Source organism: Apus apus, chromosome 1, assembly GCF_020740795.1.
Source record: "Apus apus isolate bApuApu2 chromosome 1, bApuApu2.pri.cur, whole genome shotgun sequence".
Lineage (NCBI taxonomy): Eukaryota > Metazoa > Chordata > Aves > Apodiformes > Apodidae > Apus > Apus apus.
In genome coordinates, this window is record NC_067282.1 from 93,985,536 (window position 1) to 94,004,557 (window position 19,022).

A 19,022-nucleotide genomic window follows, 5' to 3' on the forward strand; every position below is an offset into this window, starting at 1 on the left:
CTTCCTTTCTGTGCCTTTTATTGTCATCTGCTAGAGAGACGTGGAGCTTTGCAAAACTTAACCACACCAGCAATTTCTGTCAGGCTTGCTGGCAACATATTAAAGATGTGTAATTTCTACTTTCTATCACTGTCATACCTTCAAACTTTCTAATATATTTCGCAGATGCAAAAAAAGTCCTGTGGCATCAATGAGCTGGCTCTGCAGCTCTCTGAGTACCTGAAAGGGCTCAGTCTGGAAAAAAAACAAACACAACTGTTTATGAGGAATATGACAGAAGTTTCTAAACTTATGGGTAACGTGGAGAGAGTAAGAAGAGATTGACTCTTCACAGTTACCTGCAGTGTAAAATGTTAGCAGGTGTCAAGTCAAACTAGTGGGATCAAAACTCAGAATAAGGAAAAGAAGGTGGTAGATCCCTGCCTGGGTACCAGACCTCTGAAACTCCTTGCCAAAGGATGTCTGGATGCAAAAAGCTTTCCTGGACTCAAGGACACAGTGGACAGCTTCCTGGAGCAGAAGTCACTAGAGATCTATCAAACCCACAGCATGGGATTCAGGTACCTTTAATGCCACCACCTGAGCTGCCCCAGCATCACCCACCATACTCCAGCTGCTCGTCCATAATGGCATTGCTCATCTCAAGCACCTGTGTCCTCCTGTGTCCCCATAGAGAGATATTTTGGATCTCTTAGATGTCTTGAAGGAAGTGTTACTACTGACCACATGTGGGCAGCTGAACTGACCTTTCACTCTTCTGAAATGCCTTAAGATACTACACCATGAAATAGCACAATGTGTCCGTGTTTAGCAGCTAGGAGCGCAGAGGTCAAAGTATTACACGTTTGCTCCATTCTTCTTCCCTAGATGTATGTCTGTGGTTGCTGTTTGAGGCAGGATACTGGGTGCTGTGGGGGACCCGAGGCACACCATACCCTCCATTGCCCTTTGCAGTCCATCTTTCCCAAGAAATCCTTTCTTCAGACTAGCCACATTCTGAGTAAGATGACTGGGCTCTGGGAGGAGAGCCCAGTATCTTTAACTCTTATGTGCCAAAACAGGGGGTTTAAGGAGAGATTTTGTTTCAAATATTTTGCTTCAACTGGGAGAAGACAGGGGAGTAGAAAACCTTGCTGTGTATACCCAAACACAGTTCGGATAAAAGTCCAGTGATGTTTTTTGCGGCAAGGACCCAAGGATTAGTGGCAAACAGGCACTTCTGCAACTTACTGTGTTTAGCAGACGTGGGGCATCCCAGGAAATATATCTACATCTGCACCAAACACTTCTCTTTGTGGGTGAGAGGATCAGGAAAAGGTGACTTAGAACCTCTTCAGCTGTCCCACCCCTACAGTAAATCTGTGCTGCTGCCATTTCCCGTGGAAGACTGCCACCAAGCTTTACTTCTTGGGAGTATGTCTATTTTATTTCATTGCAATCTTTTAATCTTTTAAGACAAAACTCAAGATACATTTTGCAGCTTGCTCCTGACTGGAAAAAAAAACCCAAACAAACTGAAACTTATCCTGTTTGACCAGGTGTGGAGGGGTGCGGAGGAGGAGTCACAGTATCATAGGATAATGCAGGTGGGAAGGTCTGTGGTCTAACCTCCTACTGCAAGCAGAGCCAGCTCCAGGATCAGACCAGGCAGCTCAAGGCTTTCTCCACGTGGTTCCTGAAAGCCCGCAGCATTGGAGAGTCCAGAGGAGGACCACGAAGATGACCTGAGGACTGGAGCACCTCTCCTATGAAGACAGGCTGAGAGAGTTGGGATTGTTCAGCCTGGAGAAGAGAAGGCTACAGGGAGAACTTGAAGTGGCCTTCCAGTATCTGAAGGGGCCTACAGGAAAGCTGGAGAGGGACTTTTTACCAGGGTGTATAGTGATAGGACATGGGGTAATGGTTTTAAACTGAAAGAGGGTAGATTTAGGTTAGACATTAGGAAGAAATTATTTAGTGTGAGGGTGGTGAGACACTGGCACATGTTGCCCAGGGAAGCTGTGGATGCCTCCTCCCCGGAGGTGTTCAAGGCCAAGTCAGACAGGGCATTATGCAACCTGGTCTAGTGGAAGGTGTCCTTGCCCTTTCAGGGGGTATGGAACTAGGTAATTTTCTAGGTGTCTTCCAACCCAAACCATTCCATGAATCTGTTCTCCTCCCAGGTGTGCTGAGGAGTATTCCCTTGAGGCCATCTGTGTGCAGTCAGCATGACCTGTAACATCAGTGCACAGTGGGGAACAGCCACAGAAACCTTGGCTTTATGTTGAAGGTCACACAGAAAATAATTCATTAGTCACAATTATTCCCTCACTCATCATTATCCTTCTTATTAAATTGATTGGAAATACAGAATTGCGAGGAGAAAGCAAACTCCATACCACAGCTGTATGCAATGGGCAAACAAATTCCTGCTGCCCAGGCACTCTGTGTGACTTTTCTGACCACTTTATTACTCTGCCACAAGGAAGGATTCCTTACTACAGCTAATTACTTCTTTACATTAACAAAAAGCAAGCACTGACCAGACTAATGACTACACAGCCTTCTGTAAGCCTTTCCACAGTACCACAGGCTTGCTGCATGACCCTGTGTGCACTCTTCCACCTGCCTTCATTTGTCAAGCTTAACATGGGAATGATTTACCCAGGCCCTACAGTCTTACAGCTCCTGTAAGACTTCAGTATGGCAAAAACCTACTCAAGCTCATGCCCATGTACAGCACAGAGGTACTATGTATTTTTATAGGATGTGGTCAAAGGAAAAGAGAAAGAGAGGAAACAATTTTTCAAATGCTTTTTTCATTCTCATTTCCTCCCAGAATAAGGCAAGCTTCCAAAATGCTGGATTGGATTAATTAATACTGACAAGATGACAGTCTTCCATCAACATGCATGACAGGACATCTTGCCATTGAAAGGACTGAAAGCCAAGTGTTCAGCAAAGTGTTCAGCAGAAGTACCTCAGCAACTGTTGAGAATAATATTAAAAGGGAAGGAAAACATGTTGCCAAAGACACCAGGAGAGGGGACATGAGCTGTGGGAAGCACTGTTTGCTGTCTCCACTATTATCTACACACATTTAAAATAGCCACACACAGGGAGTGGGGTCACATTCTTGACATTTAATTTGCAGAGACAATAGCCTCAGAAACAAAGTATTTCCTGTGTTGTTCCAAAGCTGGTGCAAGCACAGCAAGTCTGCGAGAGAAGACAATGAAAAACAACTGACTGGTAAAACTAGAGTTAAGAAAAGCACATCCCAAACCTCAATGCCAAAAGGTGCCTATGCTCCCTTTACAGAAGACAGCTGCTGTTTTTCTACTGCAGGAACTGTGCAAGGCTCTTCTCACAGTTCTGGCAATAACATCTTTTTTAATAAACCGGTTCCATAATGTCCACCAACTCGCCTTTTAGGGCCAATCTGCCATAATCCACGCACATAACCCAACTGCCTGTACTTCACTACTCCTAGCTCCCCTAAAGAAAAGCGGTGGGAGTCAAGGTCTCACCCACAGGCCAGGGAAGCTCCTGCCCAGGCTCCACAAAACTCCAACCCGTGGCCAGCTCCTCCCATTTGGACTAGAATTCTGCACCCCAAAGGGAGGAGGTTTGGCCAAATAACAGGCCATAGCAAGACTGGAGAGCTCTTCCAAAATAATAGGAATTCTTCTGGTATTTGCTACTTTTTTTTTTTTTCTCCCCCTCATGTTAAAATACACACTTAAGGCTCCTTATGACCAGCACAGAAAAAGAAACAGGCATGAGTAGTTACAGGAACAATAAGGAAAATGGCAACTCTCACTTCTGCAAAATATAAGCTGAGCCTAACTTGAGTGCTCTGCTAAGCTACAGCAACTGGTAGTTGAGAATATAAGAACTATTCCATAGCATTAGACTTTCCACCCATCACATCTTCTGTGTAAGGCTTGATATAAGCTACATAATATGGATTTTTAATGCAAGGTATGATGTCATTTTAGTAGGAGAAGCTCTTTAAGCAGCTTCGTATATGATACAAAAGCTGAAGTCAGTTGTTGGAAATGTTGCAGTAGCCAGTAAAAACTAAACTGTGGAGGAGACGAACACGTGAACTGATCTAAAGAAAGTCTGTGGCATTTAAAAGAGAAGTTCATAGTTGTTCTCATTTGTTCTCTGCTGAGCACAGAAGCAAGCATTAGCACACTTTGCACACATTTCAGTAGAAGCTGACACAGTTTCAAGGATATGAGGAACAGTGTTGCTACTTACAGACTTAAACACGCCATTTTAAGGCCAGAAATCCCACTAAAGAAAAGCTTCATTTTGTGCCAAGGTGCACATCAAATAGGCACACTGTGGGCAAATACTCGAAGCTTGCATTTAATCTGTCTGTCTTGTTTTTCATCCTCCATCAGGGAAGGTTCCAGGCTTGGATGATGTTTTAATAGGACAGAAGGGAGGCCAACAATTTTGTCCCAGCCTTGCATGTGTGAGAGGTTGAAGCTCAGCACATACTGGCCAAAGGAGCTGCTACTCACCCCAGAGCTCAGACCCCACCAAAAAGCATAGCCAGGACAGGCTGAACCTGTTCTAAGGGTATACTCTCACATGATACGGGGCACACACTGCCAAGGGTAGAAATCTTACTATTAAGGAGACTCCCTACAGGTTATTAAAGCCAGAAGAGTGATCCCAACAACTTAATCTACTGTAGGACTTTCTTCCTTGCACATCCCTACTGAGAGAGACACTTGTTTCAGAGCACACAAATACACACCCCACTCTCTTGTGTTTTTTTCCCAGTATTTTATTTCTGACAAGCATTTACAACGTTCCATTCATAGAACTAAAAACATAAAAATAGACCTTCTTTCAGCTTATAAAAGAAATATATAAGAACCTTTGACATACGACATGTCATGACATTATGTACAAGAACAACGGTACCTTTCCCAGTACCAGCCTTCCAGTATTTCAGCGCTGACCATATTCCGCTGGGTACAGCACAGGACAGCTAAAACCTCTGCTCCTCTAATACGCTGGGACACAACTGACAGGTAGATGATATAAAACAATGATGTGAGAATAATACAAAGGGTATAGAAACCTTTCTAAAGCTTTTACGAAAAGAAATCAGAAGATAGCAAAAAGTTAAGAGAGAAAGCTTTCATAAGATCAAGTATAGTGCACCAGAAACCAGAAAGGAGGTGGGAAGGTGGGGAGGTGGCAAGGAGAGAATGCTAGCTGGGACACAAAGACAGTGATGGATTTTTTGGGGGAATAATTTCTGTAATGTTTTAAAATATAGTCAGAGTGGATTTTATAAAATATAATCCTAAAGCTATTACAAAATTTCAGGTTTTCAGAGTCCCTACTAATGTGTCAAACATCAATAGATACCAACAAAAAGAAATTTTCATATAGTCTTCCTTTTATCCTATAGATGAAACTGAAATGGGAAAAGCTATATAAATCTTAAAAAAAAAAAAAGTGCTATTTTGTGTTTTGTATTTGGAAGTCTACTTAAAAACCACAAGCTTTTAGTTGCATTTTACCCTGTTTTAGATGTTTAAATAAGTTTTTAAAATGTTAAAGAGGTTTGCTTGCGTAGAACTTGTTCATAATCTATTGCAGTGGAAAAGCTTTTATAAAGGAATTAAAATACACTAGTTTCACCCACAGTAGAAGAGTGGATGAGGTCAGTTTTTTGGCCATGAATTCCCTGTCCCCTAAGCCCAAACTCTGCCAGAGAGCGGACCAAACAGATCTGCGATGTTGCTACTCTGGCGAGGTTGCACCATGGATCAGTTTGGTCTACTACAATTGAGTCATTTTTATTTTATTCTTTTTCTTATCTAACTAAACTCCAGTCTCAAACATATACAATAATCCTTTTCCTGAAGAAAGTTATACCTAAATAAGAGATTCCAGTTCATATTTTAATATAAACCCACCATTCCTAACCCTCTGCAAAAAAGCTAGCCTTGTATCCTAGACATGGAGCTAAGCTAATGCTGTAAAACTCTTATCCCTTTGTGCCCCTGCATCTCAGGTAAAATACAAAAAAATATTTCTTCAAGTGTTAAATTTGGATCTCTTTTAAGAGAGTTTGGCATCTTTATAATATTATGTAAAACTAGAGCTTCCAACATTGACATTAAATTAGACCAGCCACAGACCAAGAGGACTTAACACAACATAAATCCCAAACCTTTCCTCACGCATTCCTAAGATACATGTATATTCTCTTACACTTAAAGAGGGAGTAATAAGTAATAAGAATGCTGCAACTGTACACATTAAAAAGGTAGTTTCCTTGATAAGGAGATGAACCTACAACTGATGTTTTACGGCTATAAAGCCCTCTGTTCCTTGTGCTATTGTTTAAGCTAGTTCACTGAATGTAGGTTAAGACATCTGGAGGAATTTGTTTTCCAGAGATGACATTCTCCCCATAATTAATTTCAGCCCCTGATTCTTTTAGAATAAATAAAATAGTGTGAAAGCCCTTGGTAACGTAAGACAGGACCTCAAGCTTATTCCATTCCAGGTTTTGAGCATTTTACAGTTGCCTAAAGTGTGGCCTCATGGCTTTGGACCAATTCAGCTGCCGAAATGGTGTGTGCAAGTGTGCAATCTATCGGTATCGGCTCTCCGCGGTGTGCGGGGGTGGAAGGGAGGGATGGAGAGTGGGACGGGGAGACCTACGCAACCAGGCAGGAAAGGGGACAAGTTTAGAGCTCTGTGTTCAGTTTCCTGTTGGGGACAAAGTCTTCACGCCTGACCCAGATGACCTCCTCGCCGTGGCCCTCCACATCGCCGTTGATGCCGGTCAAGGCCGCCTGCTTCTTCAGCTGGGTCATCCTGGAGGCGTGCGTGTCCATGGGCGGGCGCGGGCGGTCTCCCCGGCACGGCTGGCTGCTCGTGATGGAGGCTGCCTGCAGCCGCTCCCGAAGGTCTCGGTCGGCCACAGCACCTCTCATGGCCTCGCAGTACTCATCGTCATCGCTGAGGATGTCCGTTTCCTTGATGTCCTCCTGCTCCTCATACTGAGCAAGGTCAAACTGTTCCTCTACCCAGCGGTCAGTGTCCCCACTGTGCGTGGGCTGCTGGGGCTCTTTTTCAGGGCTGCTCGTGTAGACGGCATCTGAGTCAATGGTAAACCTGTTTCGGGCCAGCCGCCGCCTCCTCCTCCCAAGAGACTTGCTTGGGGCTGACACTGCGCACACACAAAGATAAAACCCCACAGGCTTTTTACACACGGTACAACTCTCTGTAAAAAGTTAGTCTTCCAAGAGCCTTTTTTATTTAACACCGCTAGGCATAAAGCAGGCAGACTCCCATGAATGACCCAGTTATTCAGCATCCTCCCTGTGGGCATGTCAAACTTCACTGAGCTCCTCAGCACAGGTCTCTCTCCAGCTGACAAAGGAGTTTCTGCTACTCAGATCTACAGTTGGGATAATGGCCCACAATTACTGTTCCTCCTAAGCGGTAGGCAGGCAGCCAGCCAGCACAAAGTGCATCTGTTCAGCTCAGCTTCTCACACGAAGTGCCCTGCTGTCAGCACACCACGAAAATCAACTAGCCTCGGAACGGGAAATTGCTTTGTCTGGGGCAAGATCAACACTATAGGTTTCCAAGTAGCTACCTCGGTGCTGAAGATGCTGCAATTTTTGTATTATTTATGGGGAAGTAAGCTCCCTGTCCAGGCTCTGCGACTCCCTTCCCTGCCCCCTCCCTACTGGGTTGGGGGGAGAGAACCAAACCCCAAAACCAGAAAAACTTTCAGAAGTTCCTTACTCAGTATCAGCTGGTCTATTAGCTTTTGCAACAGGCCCAATTAGCAAATTCACATCTTCTGTGCTGGAACATCTTCATAAGAGGCTTGTGAGGCAAAGCAGGGGACGAATCCTGCAGCGGAAGGACCTGCAGGCATTCCGGCGCTTTACGTGCACACACACGTAGCTCCATGGCGAGCAGGTGAACACTGAGGTGAGAGTTTGTCCCCCTCCACTAAACAGCACCTTAGCACTTTCAGGATCTATTTCTTCAACTCTAGCTTGGGGGCAGGGTTACATTTTAATATCCCTGAGCCTCAAAACATGCATTAAGTACAAAAGCTCAGCAGTTGCGAATTTTAACTGTAGTGACAGGTCTGGACTCTAAAAAGGAGATTTTAATCTCTGCAGAATTCATCATGCAAATGCACCAATGAGCCAAGCTGAAAGACAGTTTGGCATCTACAGCAGAAAAGCCCCACAAGGCTGACTGAAGAAGCCCTGAGGTAAAGCAGTTGCATTTTGACCCTCCTTTGACTCTTCTTCCTTACTATTTTAAGTGTCTCTGAGGCAGATGGCTAGCAACACTCCGAGTGAGAAGCCATGCTGCGAATGTTATTGGTCTGGCCTGCCCATGACAGAAGAGGAACAGAAAGCCTGGTTGTCTACATTGCTGGATCTAATGAGCAGAAAAAAACCACCAAAATAACAACAGACCAGAACAAAACACGCAGCGGTGCCATGTACTTTTTTCAGTTGGAAGCAAACGTTTCTTCCCTCCACCATCTAGTGTTCTGAAAATGAAAACCTGCTTTTCCCTGGGATTTTTTCATTGCTTTTGCCTGAAGTCAACTGAAAAGGAAAATCCATGGCTTAGGACAGGCCATTACAAAAATAATAGCATCAAGTGCATGCCTCTCAAAATGTGAGAACTAGAAGCACGTGCCCTTCAGCAATAGAGCTGAAAAGTTTAAAATGGATGACATATAAAGCTATCTCTTCAAACCAAGCTACTCACTCAGGGGAGCTGATTTTTCTTGTGCATTTTAGTTTAAAAGTGCTAGGGTTAGCTCAAAATTCTGTACATGCTTTTAAGAAATAAGCAGTAGACTTCTGCTTTGTTCAGCCAAAACCCATTTCCAGATTAAAGTGCACAGCCAATCGGTATTGACAGGAATCCCATTTCTTCCTTCCATGTCAGAAGGACCGCTTTGAAGCTAAGTCTTGAGTGCAAAGCAAGGTAAATAGAGGCTATTTAAGGCTCTCAAGGAGGTGAAGCATGGAAAACCAGCAGTTTTTACATACATAGGAAAGAATGCTAATCCTAATATACAAGTGACAGACACGACCACATGTCCTACAACGGTGCTGGGGTTACTGGGATCTTGAAAGTCTGTAGCCCTACAGTACCTGCCCTGTTCATGGCTGGCCTTGCACCTTTTAGAGCACACAATCTTTTTCCACCAAAAGGAACATATTGCTGGGATGAGGGCAAACTTTCGGTTTTAAGAAGCTGCCTTCTGTGTTTATCCCGCAGAATCGAGTGCACAGCCTTCAGAAAGTCCTTCCTGTGTTCTGGTGAACTGAAAAATAAGCAAGAATAAAAAAAGGCAACGTTATCTCTTGGGAACTGCTACAAGTCCACTGTAAAGCAGATAAATGACAACCAGTTCTGTAATTTAAGACAGTGCAAACTGACTGACATACACTTCACCCAGAGAAGACTCAGTTTAATCCAGTATTTTCAAAGTAAAGGTAAATCCATAATAATTGCAATGGACATCCAAGGAAACTAATACATTGCTAATTAACAAATCATTTAGCTGTTCACCCCTCTTGAGCCTTCCTCTTCCTCCAATACCCACCATGCACTTCACTTTGTCTGATAACCATCAAGTTGACCTATGATGGCTAATTAAATCTCAGTTTGTCTCCTGTAAACACACCCTGAACAGTCCTACAACTCTCTACTACAATTCCTAGTGGTAGAAATTGGCTTGGTGTCAGCTCTGATAGACCCTGTTGAACTCTTGTACCAAGTTCTTATTTGAACTCTAAAACACATCAGGGCAAGCACCACAATGAAGATGGACAAGGCTTATTCAAGGAAAGGGCAACGTCCTAAGAGCAAAGGTTGGAACTTGATGGCATGAAAAGTACTTACTGAACAAGACACATAAGCAGCTACCTGACATAAAGATCCAATACTGGAGTTTAACTGGTTACAAATTTGTGAAAGGAAAATTGTAATAATTATATTCTCATAGAGGTGCAGAGTTGATCAAATATATGCCTTTATTTTAATACAGTTTAGAAAATTCTGCCTGCCAGAGGTAAGGTTTTAATACCTTCTCCCCACTTCCCCGACTGCCTGTTATCAGATTGCCTTACAGGAAAGGAACAGGCAAGCTGGGATCCAGAGAAGCAGCTGCCATTGAAAAACATGGAAATGCACTTACCTACAGCAAAGGTGAAACGTTCTTTCTGGCCTGCCTTCAGACTCAGATTTTACGTGGACAATCTCACATACAGAATTGGTCTCTGCATCTATAGTGAAAAACAAGCAGAACTTCATCTAACAGTTTATCTTATTTAACCTCAATTAGAGTGTTTGTTCCATAATCCTGAAGATATGGTTTAAGATCCTCCAGGACAATAGATAATACACTGCAAATAATATTAACTCTTGGCTGAAAGACAGCAGTGGACAAGTGATTAATGAAACAGTAGACTCTTACACTCACCAGGATCTGGTAGTATTTTATACGCACTCAGTCCCATAAAAATATGAAAAAAACCCAAAAAAAACAGCCAACCCAGTTTTCAGCTCTTTCACAGAGTACTGTCACTTTTTACAGCTACCTCCTATATTCTTTCTACTTTCATTTATGCATTACAAAGGGAGCAAATTGTTTAAAATTTTTAACTTTTTTAAGACTATAAGGCTGATGTGAAGTCATTAAGCACAAGAATAAAAATTCCCTAGCTATACTGTTTCACAGCTGCAAGACTGCCTTCTAGTCTCCAGAAGAGTAACAGAGTGAACGAGAGTCAGCAACGACTTTGCCTTGTTCTTCTAGAACCCTGCCTGGCTTTAGGAAAGTACTGACAAGCTGGAAATACCCAACTGGAGCTCCTGCCCCTTCATCTCTCACTGAGGCTATAATGCTTGTTGAGGTTGTGGGTTCCCCTTTTCAGACCCCAGCAACTGTGTACCCATGTACCAAGGACAAACACTGGTCAGTGAGTGCCCCAGAACAAACATTTAGAACCCTGCCAAATTCATGCAGTGGGAACATTACCTGCACTTGCCAACGCTCGAACCTGCAGCGCTTCTAAAGGTATCATGTGGCGAAAGCGAAACGGATCCCAGTCTTCATAAATTGAAGCTCTATGTGATCCTCCCTGGAAGAATTTCAAAATACCATTTGGAAATGAGACACCTTGGGATAGTTAGACACACACTTCTCCTGTGTTTTGTACTAAGAATGTCCAGCTAGGGACTTGTTGCAATTCTTATTTTCTCACTACATCTTAGTAACCAGTGTCACTGAAGTGCCTATCTGTGAAGATCTTGATAAAACCTAGACAAATCTAGGCAAATCAACTCTATCAATGCCTTCAGAAGTGATTTGAGACCAATGCTGCATTCTCTCTTTCAAGTGCACATACACTCATGAACATGCTTTAGTAATCCAGTTATCTTGTGGCCAGTTGACTTTAATCATGCAAGCATTTCAAAACACGCTTTGGTTTATGCTGTACATGGGAATCAGTAAGTTTTCTGTAATACTATAAATTGTGTTCCCTATTGTAGCAAAGCATGTGTTTTACTGTCAAGCTTAGCTTTAACTTTTAATCTCAAACTCCAGTAGGATCCCCTGATACATACTATATACATACTATAGGCACACCTAATTCAGCTGAGAGCAACCAGCACTTGCTCAGTGGCATGCAACTGCCAGAACTGAAGTGAGGGCATTGTGTTTCACTGAGACAGTTGGCAGACATCAGCTCTCGTATGTGATTTATATACACTGACCAAAGAGTCAAACACATTCAAGGTGACACCTTGAATGTCACCATGAAAGTCTGGTCCACAGCATGAAACAGATGTGGCAGGCAACATGAATTACTAGTCTGGTAGAGAGCAAAGGATAAATTAAATGAAGGCTTGCAGAGTGCTGCACCCATGCTGAAGAGCAGGCCACTCACCGTTACCCAAAACCTCAGCTGTGTGGCAGAGAACAAGGATCATGTATGCAAAAGCACACTCTAGCACCACAGCTTTATGAAAAGCAAATCTTGATCAGAGCACCACAAATGAACACAGCATCACTAAATAAGTCTATGCAACTTACAAGTTTCTTCTTCTGTTTGGAACCATCCTTGTATACAAGGACCACAGCAGTTTTGAACACTAGAGGAGAAAGTTAGAAACAAAAGCCACGTAGTCAGTACGATTTGGAACAGGTCTCCTCCTATGCTCAAGCACAGAGACCTTTCAGCTGCCCCACAGCCCTCACCTGAGTCAGGGAGGGAAGGCAGAAGTAAACCTACCAATACTCTTCCCAGAAAACCCAAGCTCAACAGCTTTTACCACACAGAATTAGACTACTTCAAAGTCACTTGAAACTTAAGAGTTTAAGTCATCAGTTATCAGAACAACTATTTAAACAGTCACAGATCTATATAATTTTATAAAACATTTATCCCCCTGGCTAAATTCACCTCAGACCAGCATCCACCAGCAATGAGCAACATGCAGCTATATGCAGGGAGTCAGCAGATGTAGCTGCACTTGGACAGAATTTGAACCACTCACAGGTGGGACAGTGGTTTATGCTGAAATATCCGATTCCGCTTTTGCCACATAACATCCACATGGAGCTGGAATTTGTCTTCCAGGACTCCAGATTTCTATGTGATCTCTTCCTTCAGGCTTCAAACGCACCCTTTGTTTTCAGATTGAATGGCATGGACACTTAATTGTAGACATTTTATCAAACCAATTTAAAGATTTTTGGAGTAATTAAGCATTGCTGCACATTCCTAGCAGCTTTCATGAGGCCACACAGCTTCAGGGTATGACCAGGTGCTTTCCCAACTTACAGGAAAGCTGTCAATTTTTATAGGCTCTTCCAGAATAAAGCTGAAAGAGTCTTCATTCGTTATCTGTTATAAAACAAAAGCCAAATCACTGGCTACATAACCAGCATAAATTTCTGGAAACAACAAGGAAAATTCCCATTGTGTGTAAAGAAATGTAGGAACAAATAAAGAACACTTAGCACACTCTGAATTGCTTGATATAATTCTGGAACTAAAATAAATGTGATTTGGCCAATATAAGAGAACATGTACCTTTCCAAGGGACATACTTCAATGCAGTGGAAAGACCTTGAGATCTGCGCCAGCAGCAGTTTCAATTTCCAGTTTGGCCACTCAAGATAGACTACTCAGAAGGAGACAGACCACTCCAAAGTAACTCACTGGGAGTTCTGGCTTAGTTTTGTAGGCACTTTTTAAGTCTTATATATACAAGCTCCTTCTGGCAAAAGGCACTGAGATAAAAGCAAACCCTCTACAAGCACCAAACCCCCATCCTACAGGATGTGAAGTTGAGTTATTTGGCATCAGTAAGACTACCAAACTGTATATTTTCAGAAAGACAAATACTTCTTTATATATCTCTCAATTTGTAGCCTTGGATATGGGCTTAAGAAACCCTTGCACTATTACAGAAGTCATCTCCAGATTCTTCACCAGATTTGTATCAACACAGAACAGAATTTGACCATTGCAGCAAAGAGACAAATACAGTTATAAGTTCCAGCCAACTTTGCAGAAGGCAACATTCAATTACCTTTAGCAAATATCTGCTAAGACACAGTTTACAGTCGTTTAGGCATCTGAAATAAAATTACTAAGTTACAAACCAAATGCTGCCAGCTCAGGTTCCTTCTTCCATTTCCCCAGTGAAGCAGGAGGATTCAGCCATATCACTGTATTATGCAAGAGCAAGTCTCCCATTGAAAGGTCTGCAACCTGCCAACACAAACACATGCACAAAGACACAATGTGTAATAAGTTCTAGAAAGCTTACTTGAATTTTCACTTCAGGAAAACTTGCTTGAAGTTTACTCCTAAACAAACAAAAAACACCCCACAAGCAAACTTTTGGAACATTTCATCAGATGACTGCAAGCATGTGTAAACAGGTTGTGACAGTTAGCAACAGATGCATGTAAATCCTTAACTGGTGAGCATAAATTAGGGTAAGTCAGACTCAGAGTCTGGCTTTCATAATTTGGCGGGAAGTCAGGGCAAAAATCATATTTTTTCCTTGCTTTTTTTCTCCTTCGTCCATCTTTCTCTTTACCAGTTTCTTTCTATTGTGTTTGAACATATAAGCGTAGTCCCCAACACATACACATAGTTTGGGGTGAAGTTTAGAGACTGCATCATGGGAAGCAGTGAAAGCGCTTCCTCCCCATAGTTGCTATGGCTCTTGATTTCCTGCAAAGGTTCACCTGTGCAAACCATATTGCTGGAAATGGACTAATAAAGAAGTTCATAGCAACTGTTGGGAGATGACTACTAATATTGTAGCCACTGGATCTTTCACTTTGACTTATGGTCTCCCTGAGTGACAAACTGAGGACTATTACGAGTCTAGGGGCCATGTTCTCCCATTCCTCTACCCTCCCCCCTCAGCAAAGTCTGACTTTTGCCAAAGGATGCCACAGATACCATCAGCAAAACAACCCAAGGTCTCCCCAATTACAAGAGACACACTAAGATTAATACTTCCTAAACTTACACTAAGTTTACTGTCTCCTCTCCCATATTAACATAAACTGCAGTTGCTCCCCACACAGATGTCCTGACATGCTCTCTCTACCACTGCTTGCCAGCACCAACCCTAGTCTCTGCCCTCTATCCACCACCTGATTGCCTCTCCCCACTGTTGCTATCCAGCTCTCACACCCAAAGCTTCCTCAACACTAATCAATCCCAGACCTCCTTTGCCTTGTAGCCCAATGTCTCTTATGTTTGTTCTTCATCCTGGCTGTTGGCATAAACCCCATTACCATTAATTCATATGGCCATGTCTCTCTCAAGCCTTCACCCGCATCATGCCCCTGTTGGCCCTTTAGTGTGCCTCTACCTCTTTCCTTGAGTCCCCCTCAAATTTACTCCATTCCTTCCTTAATGCCCACCACTCTCCTTCACTGCACCACTGGAATGCAGACCTACTTCTTTTTTATTGGTAAGTGGAGTGTCCCAGTCTCAGTCTGAAACTTCAGGACACCTTCCATGGGTTTCTGAGACGGTCAGTGAGGACTGAGCCACAATGTATCTTCACACATTTGCATATGCCCCATGAGACACCTAAACCAAAGCCCAAGGTTCTCTCTTAAATCAAGACCGCTAACACACTTTATAAAAGAGAAACCACAGTTTCTCACACACTGCACACCTCACATTGTGATATCTTTAAAGTGATTAAAGAGCTAAGTACAGACTTGCCTCAGTGTGCCAGTGCACTCAGACTGGTGCGACAGGATTAGTTATGTGAAACAAGGACAGCCAAGCTATACACACAGTTGTATACAAACAGTGAGCTGTAGGTTGGGATGTAATTTTGATCCAAGCACTACACTGAAGATGTATTAACCCACTACTTCTTTACATTGCTCCCACTTACTGAACTACACATGGAAAAGCAGTTTTTAAATTGGATTGGGATCTATCTTTCTGCATCAGGATCCACTTAAATGACACAGCACAAAAGGTAAATATTTTATACAATTTAACATTATGGCTACAGATGACAAAATAACAGCCCTTTTCCCCTTAAATTTTATCATGTCACCTCTTTTTTCTCCCCCGTTTGTTCTGCTATGAGTTGGTCAAACACGGCTCCATATTCTTCATGGATTTTCTGCATTTCATTAATGTGGCTGGCAACTTTGTTCATTGTTTTTATGGCCACTAGAAGAAAGACAGAGAGACAGGACAAGAGACATAAGGTATTTTTAAGCCTCTGAGAGGAAGGGGATGGAGGAGGGTTCCAAACCAGGAACAGGGAAAAGTAGCCTAAGTTAGCTCCTTACCATCAAGGTGATAATGTTCTTCACTGTCTACATCAGTCAGAGCAAAGAGCTCCTTCAGCAGGAGAGGGTATTTCAGTATCCGCTGGATGGGTTTGATGAGGTAAGACTCCAGTGTGGAGGAATGCTGCCGTCGGGGATTCTGAGCATCCAGAAATGCCTTGAAAGCAGTGTCTGTCTTGGCTGGAAGATGAAAATCAAGTGAATGGATAAATCCAAAATCATAACAGCTGTCTTGATTAAGTGACTTTTCCAGTTTTAAATTAATTTTGCATTTTTTGCAAGGAAGTGCAGATTTATCAGGTCCACAGTATAATGCACTTCAGGTTTTGAGTTACTGACACTTTGCCACAGATACCCTATTTACAATGTAACATCAGTCATCTACTGTACCAATACACATACTGTCACTATCCACAGTATTTCTGGCCTTGCAATTATTTTAGAGCAGCATAAATTGCTTTAATCACCTGTTTCCTTTAAGAAAAGGCTCAGATTTGGTATATGTAAGAAGTCACTACTGATGAGTCTAGTCTGACAGGTACACCTATAATATTGGTGAGTCTGGTTATTGTTACCTCATTAAACCTTAAAATGTAGTACTGAACAACAGCAACAAAAATCCAGTGGTGGTCTGGGTGTTTTTTTTTCACAGTCACCTGATTTCAATGAAGCAACTTCAGTTTCAAAATCCAAAAGCCACCTGCACCTCAGCTGAGGATGCACCCAATTACACTTTAGATACACTCCGAGGCTTTTGAAGAAGCTTATCTCTAGAATAAAATATTAACTTTTGTTCGTGTGATAATTCGAGCACAACCATTTCTTATTTTTAAATACAGTCAGCAATGAAAAAGCAAAATAACCAGATCCAGCTGGCCTATGGCCTTAACATTAAGGTCTAGCAAAATGATGAAAGAAAGCTGAAAGAAAGCATGGATGTGACTAGCAACAAATAATTTATTCATGTATTCCACAGGGCTGCCAAGTATTCTTTGCAGCATGGTAAATACAATTAGAAATGGGGGGAAAAAAATGCACAGCAAAAAAACCCCAACAAACCTAAAAAAAACCCTAACACAACCCCCACCCAAAGTCCCAAAAAACCAACAAAGAAACAAATGAACAAAAAAAAACAAACACAAAACTTTTGATTGCCAGGCATCCAGATGTTCTTTGAAAAAAGAAAAGTTCCTCCCTTCATGACACTGCTCCTGCAACCAGAACCATTTCTTTATTTAACGTCTTGGCCAGAAAGGAATCGCATGAAGCACTGCTAACTTGAAGAGATTAACACTTTTACAGGGGGAAAAAACATCCCTTCAATGCAAGGAGGCCCATGAGCATTTATAAGCCAGATCACAGTACATATATCACCATCTCAGCAAGTCAAGCTCTACTAGGAATTTATACATGGAAACTTCTCAGGGAAACTGGAACAACAGTGAGAGAAGGAAAAGTGGGAGAGAGACAGAGCAGTGAAGTTAAAGTATTTAGACAGCTTCCATAAAACACCCTCCCAGGTTGACCCTTTCCTAGTGGCTGTCAGTGTTCAACCACATCAGCTGAAGCTTCAGTGGGATTGACATTAGCAAGGATTCATGGCACAATCTCTAGGAGGACCCAGAGGTCATTACAGGCTTCACCTCTCTTTGTTCCAAAGTACACAGTGATCCTAATGGATCACATAGCCCATTTATGAAATATCTCCACTTCCTACATGACTGAAAAGAAATTGAGCATGTCTGGGGAGAATAAATTAAGTGTGGGGGTAAAAACTACGTGTAAGGTTAATGGCCTTTCGTAATTAATTACTCTGGTATCATTACATTGATGGTGGTCCACGAAGACCCACGGCACAGAGCTCTGTGAGCCTCTCAGAACAGGTGGTCTTACTTCCCTACTGCAAAGGTTCCCGGAGAGGAACCGGGCATGTGTATGCCTCCAGTCCTCCACCACAACTTGCCCTGCATGGTTTGGGGTGCAGTGGCCACCTTTCATCATCTGCAAAGACAACCTGCACCAGCCCAAACCAATCTGTCACTGTGACATCTCTCTCTCTGCACGCCCAGGTCCATTTGTCCAGCACATGGCTCTTACCTTTCACCAGTACTTTAGGGACTTTTGTGTGGCTGGCACAGAAGGCACTGTACAGCTTGAACCGGTCAGCATAGTAGAGAAAGGATCCACCCAAGGAAAACAACACTTTCTAGCAACAAAAAAACAAACAAACAAACAAACAAAAGCATTAGAGAAAAAAGTACATAAAAGACAGTTATTTTCCCCTCTGCCAGGTCACCTGAAGTTTCTGTTTAGCTTTTGGATTACAGGACACTGCATTTTTAGAGTGTTTGAGTGTTTTCATACTATATAGCAAGAAACAGGTTCAGCTGTGGTGTCTGGATTCAGGCTGTGCAATTAACATCCTTAGCCAAGTTCTAGTTCAGATGATCTGGTGACACCACTGACTACAGAGGGAATTAGGTTCACAGCTCCAGGAACGTATTTGAATGCCTGAGCTTAAAACCTCATGAAAGTAATGACCAGAGACCCCAAGAAGGACTGGGTTTATCTGACTTCATAATGGATCAAGACACTAAGGAGCTACAAGCAAGAACATTATCCCTCTGCACAAAAAACACCAGGGTCTTCATTCTCATGGAAATGAGTTTGTGTTAAGGGCCAAAAACAATCTTCCCCTAAGATGTCTTATGCCACAGTCAAGCATTTGCTCTTTCACCCATTAGGAACAAGACAACATGGAGGGGTGTGTGAGACAGCACATAGGTAGCTTGTCTACAGTCAGCAGAGGGAAGCAAACTGCAGAACAATGCAGCCCTGATGTCCCATTTTGCACACAGCTTTCAGACTAAGCCCATAGCACAAAACTGAAAATCAAGCTGGTGCACATTTTATGGAAAGAGGTGGAAACAGCAGCATTCAGAAAAAAGACAGAGGTATCTCCACAAGGAGGCTTCTTCTGCACTTCACAGAGGCTTCCTCCACTGGAAAAAAAAAAAGTATCTCTGTGCCCTCTGTTAAGGACACATTTCCTACAAAAGAGAAGCTATGTTCTAGCTACACAAGGGCAGTGCTCATGATTCCTGTTTATTTTAAACAGGTACCTAATGGCAAGGCCAGACAT

At 42.7% G+C, this 19,022-nt stretch overlaps 1 protein-coding gene across 6 annotated transcripts in view; it reads right to left on the reverse strand.

Annotated features, from left to right (window-relative positions):
* Positions 1-4,768: 4,768 nt before the first annotated feature.
* Positions 4,769-19,022, reverse strand: part of TIAM1 (TIAM Rac1 associated GEF 1) — a 186,163-nt gene continuing 171,909 nt past the window's right edge. For 5 of the 6 annotated variants that reach the window (XM_051631326.1, XM_051631299.1, XM_051631317.1 and 2 more), the window contains 9 exons: positions 17,978-18,086; positions 15,881-16,060; positions 15,640-15,758; positions 13,700-13,808; positions 12,122-12,180; positions 11,063-11,165; positions 10,220-10,307; positions 9,171-9,343; positions 4,769-7,198 (listed from right to left, as the gene is read on the reverse strand). In XM_051631326.1, coding sequence (XP_051487286.1) covers positions 6,714-7,198; positions 9,171-9,343; positions 10,220-10,307; positions 11,063-11,165; positions 12,122-12,180; positions 13,700-13,808; positions 15,640-15,758; positions 15,881-16,060; positions 17,978-18,086 — 1,425 coding nt within the window. In that variant the 3' untranslated portion in view covers positions 4,769-6,713. Of the gene's footprint in view, positions 7,199-7,782; positions 9,344-10,219; positions 10,308-11,062; positions 11,166-12,121; positions 12,181-13,699; positions 13,809-15,639; positions 15,759-15,880; positions 16,061-17,977; positions 18,087-19,022 lie in introns of all 6 variants that reach the window. The other variant, XR_007890810.1, reaches the window with a different exon arrangement.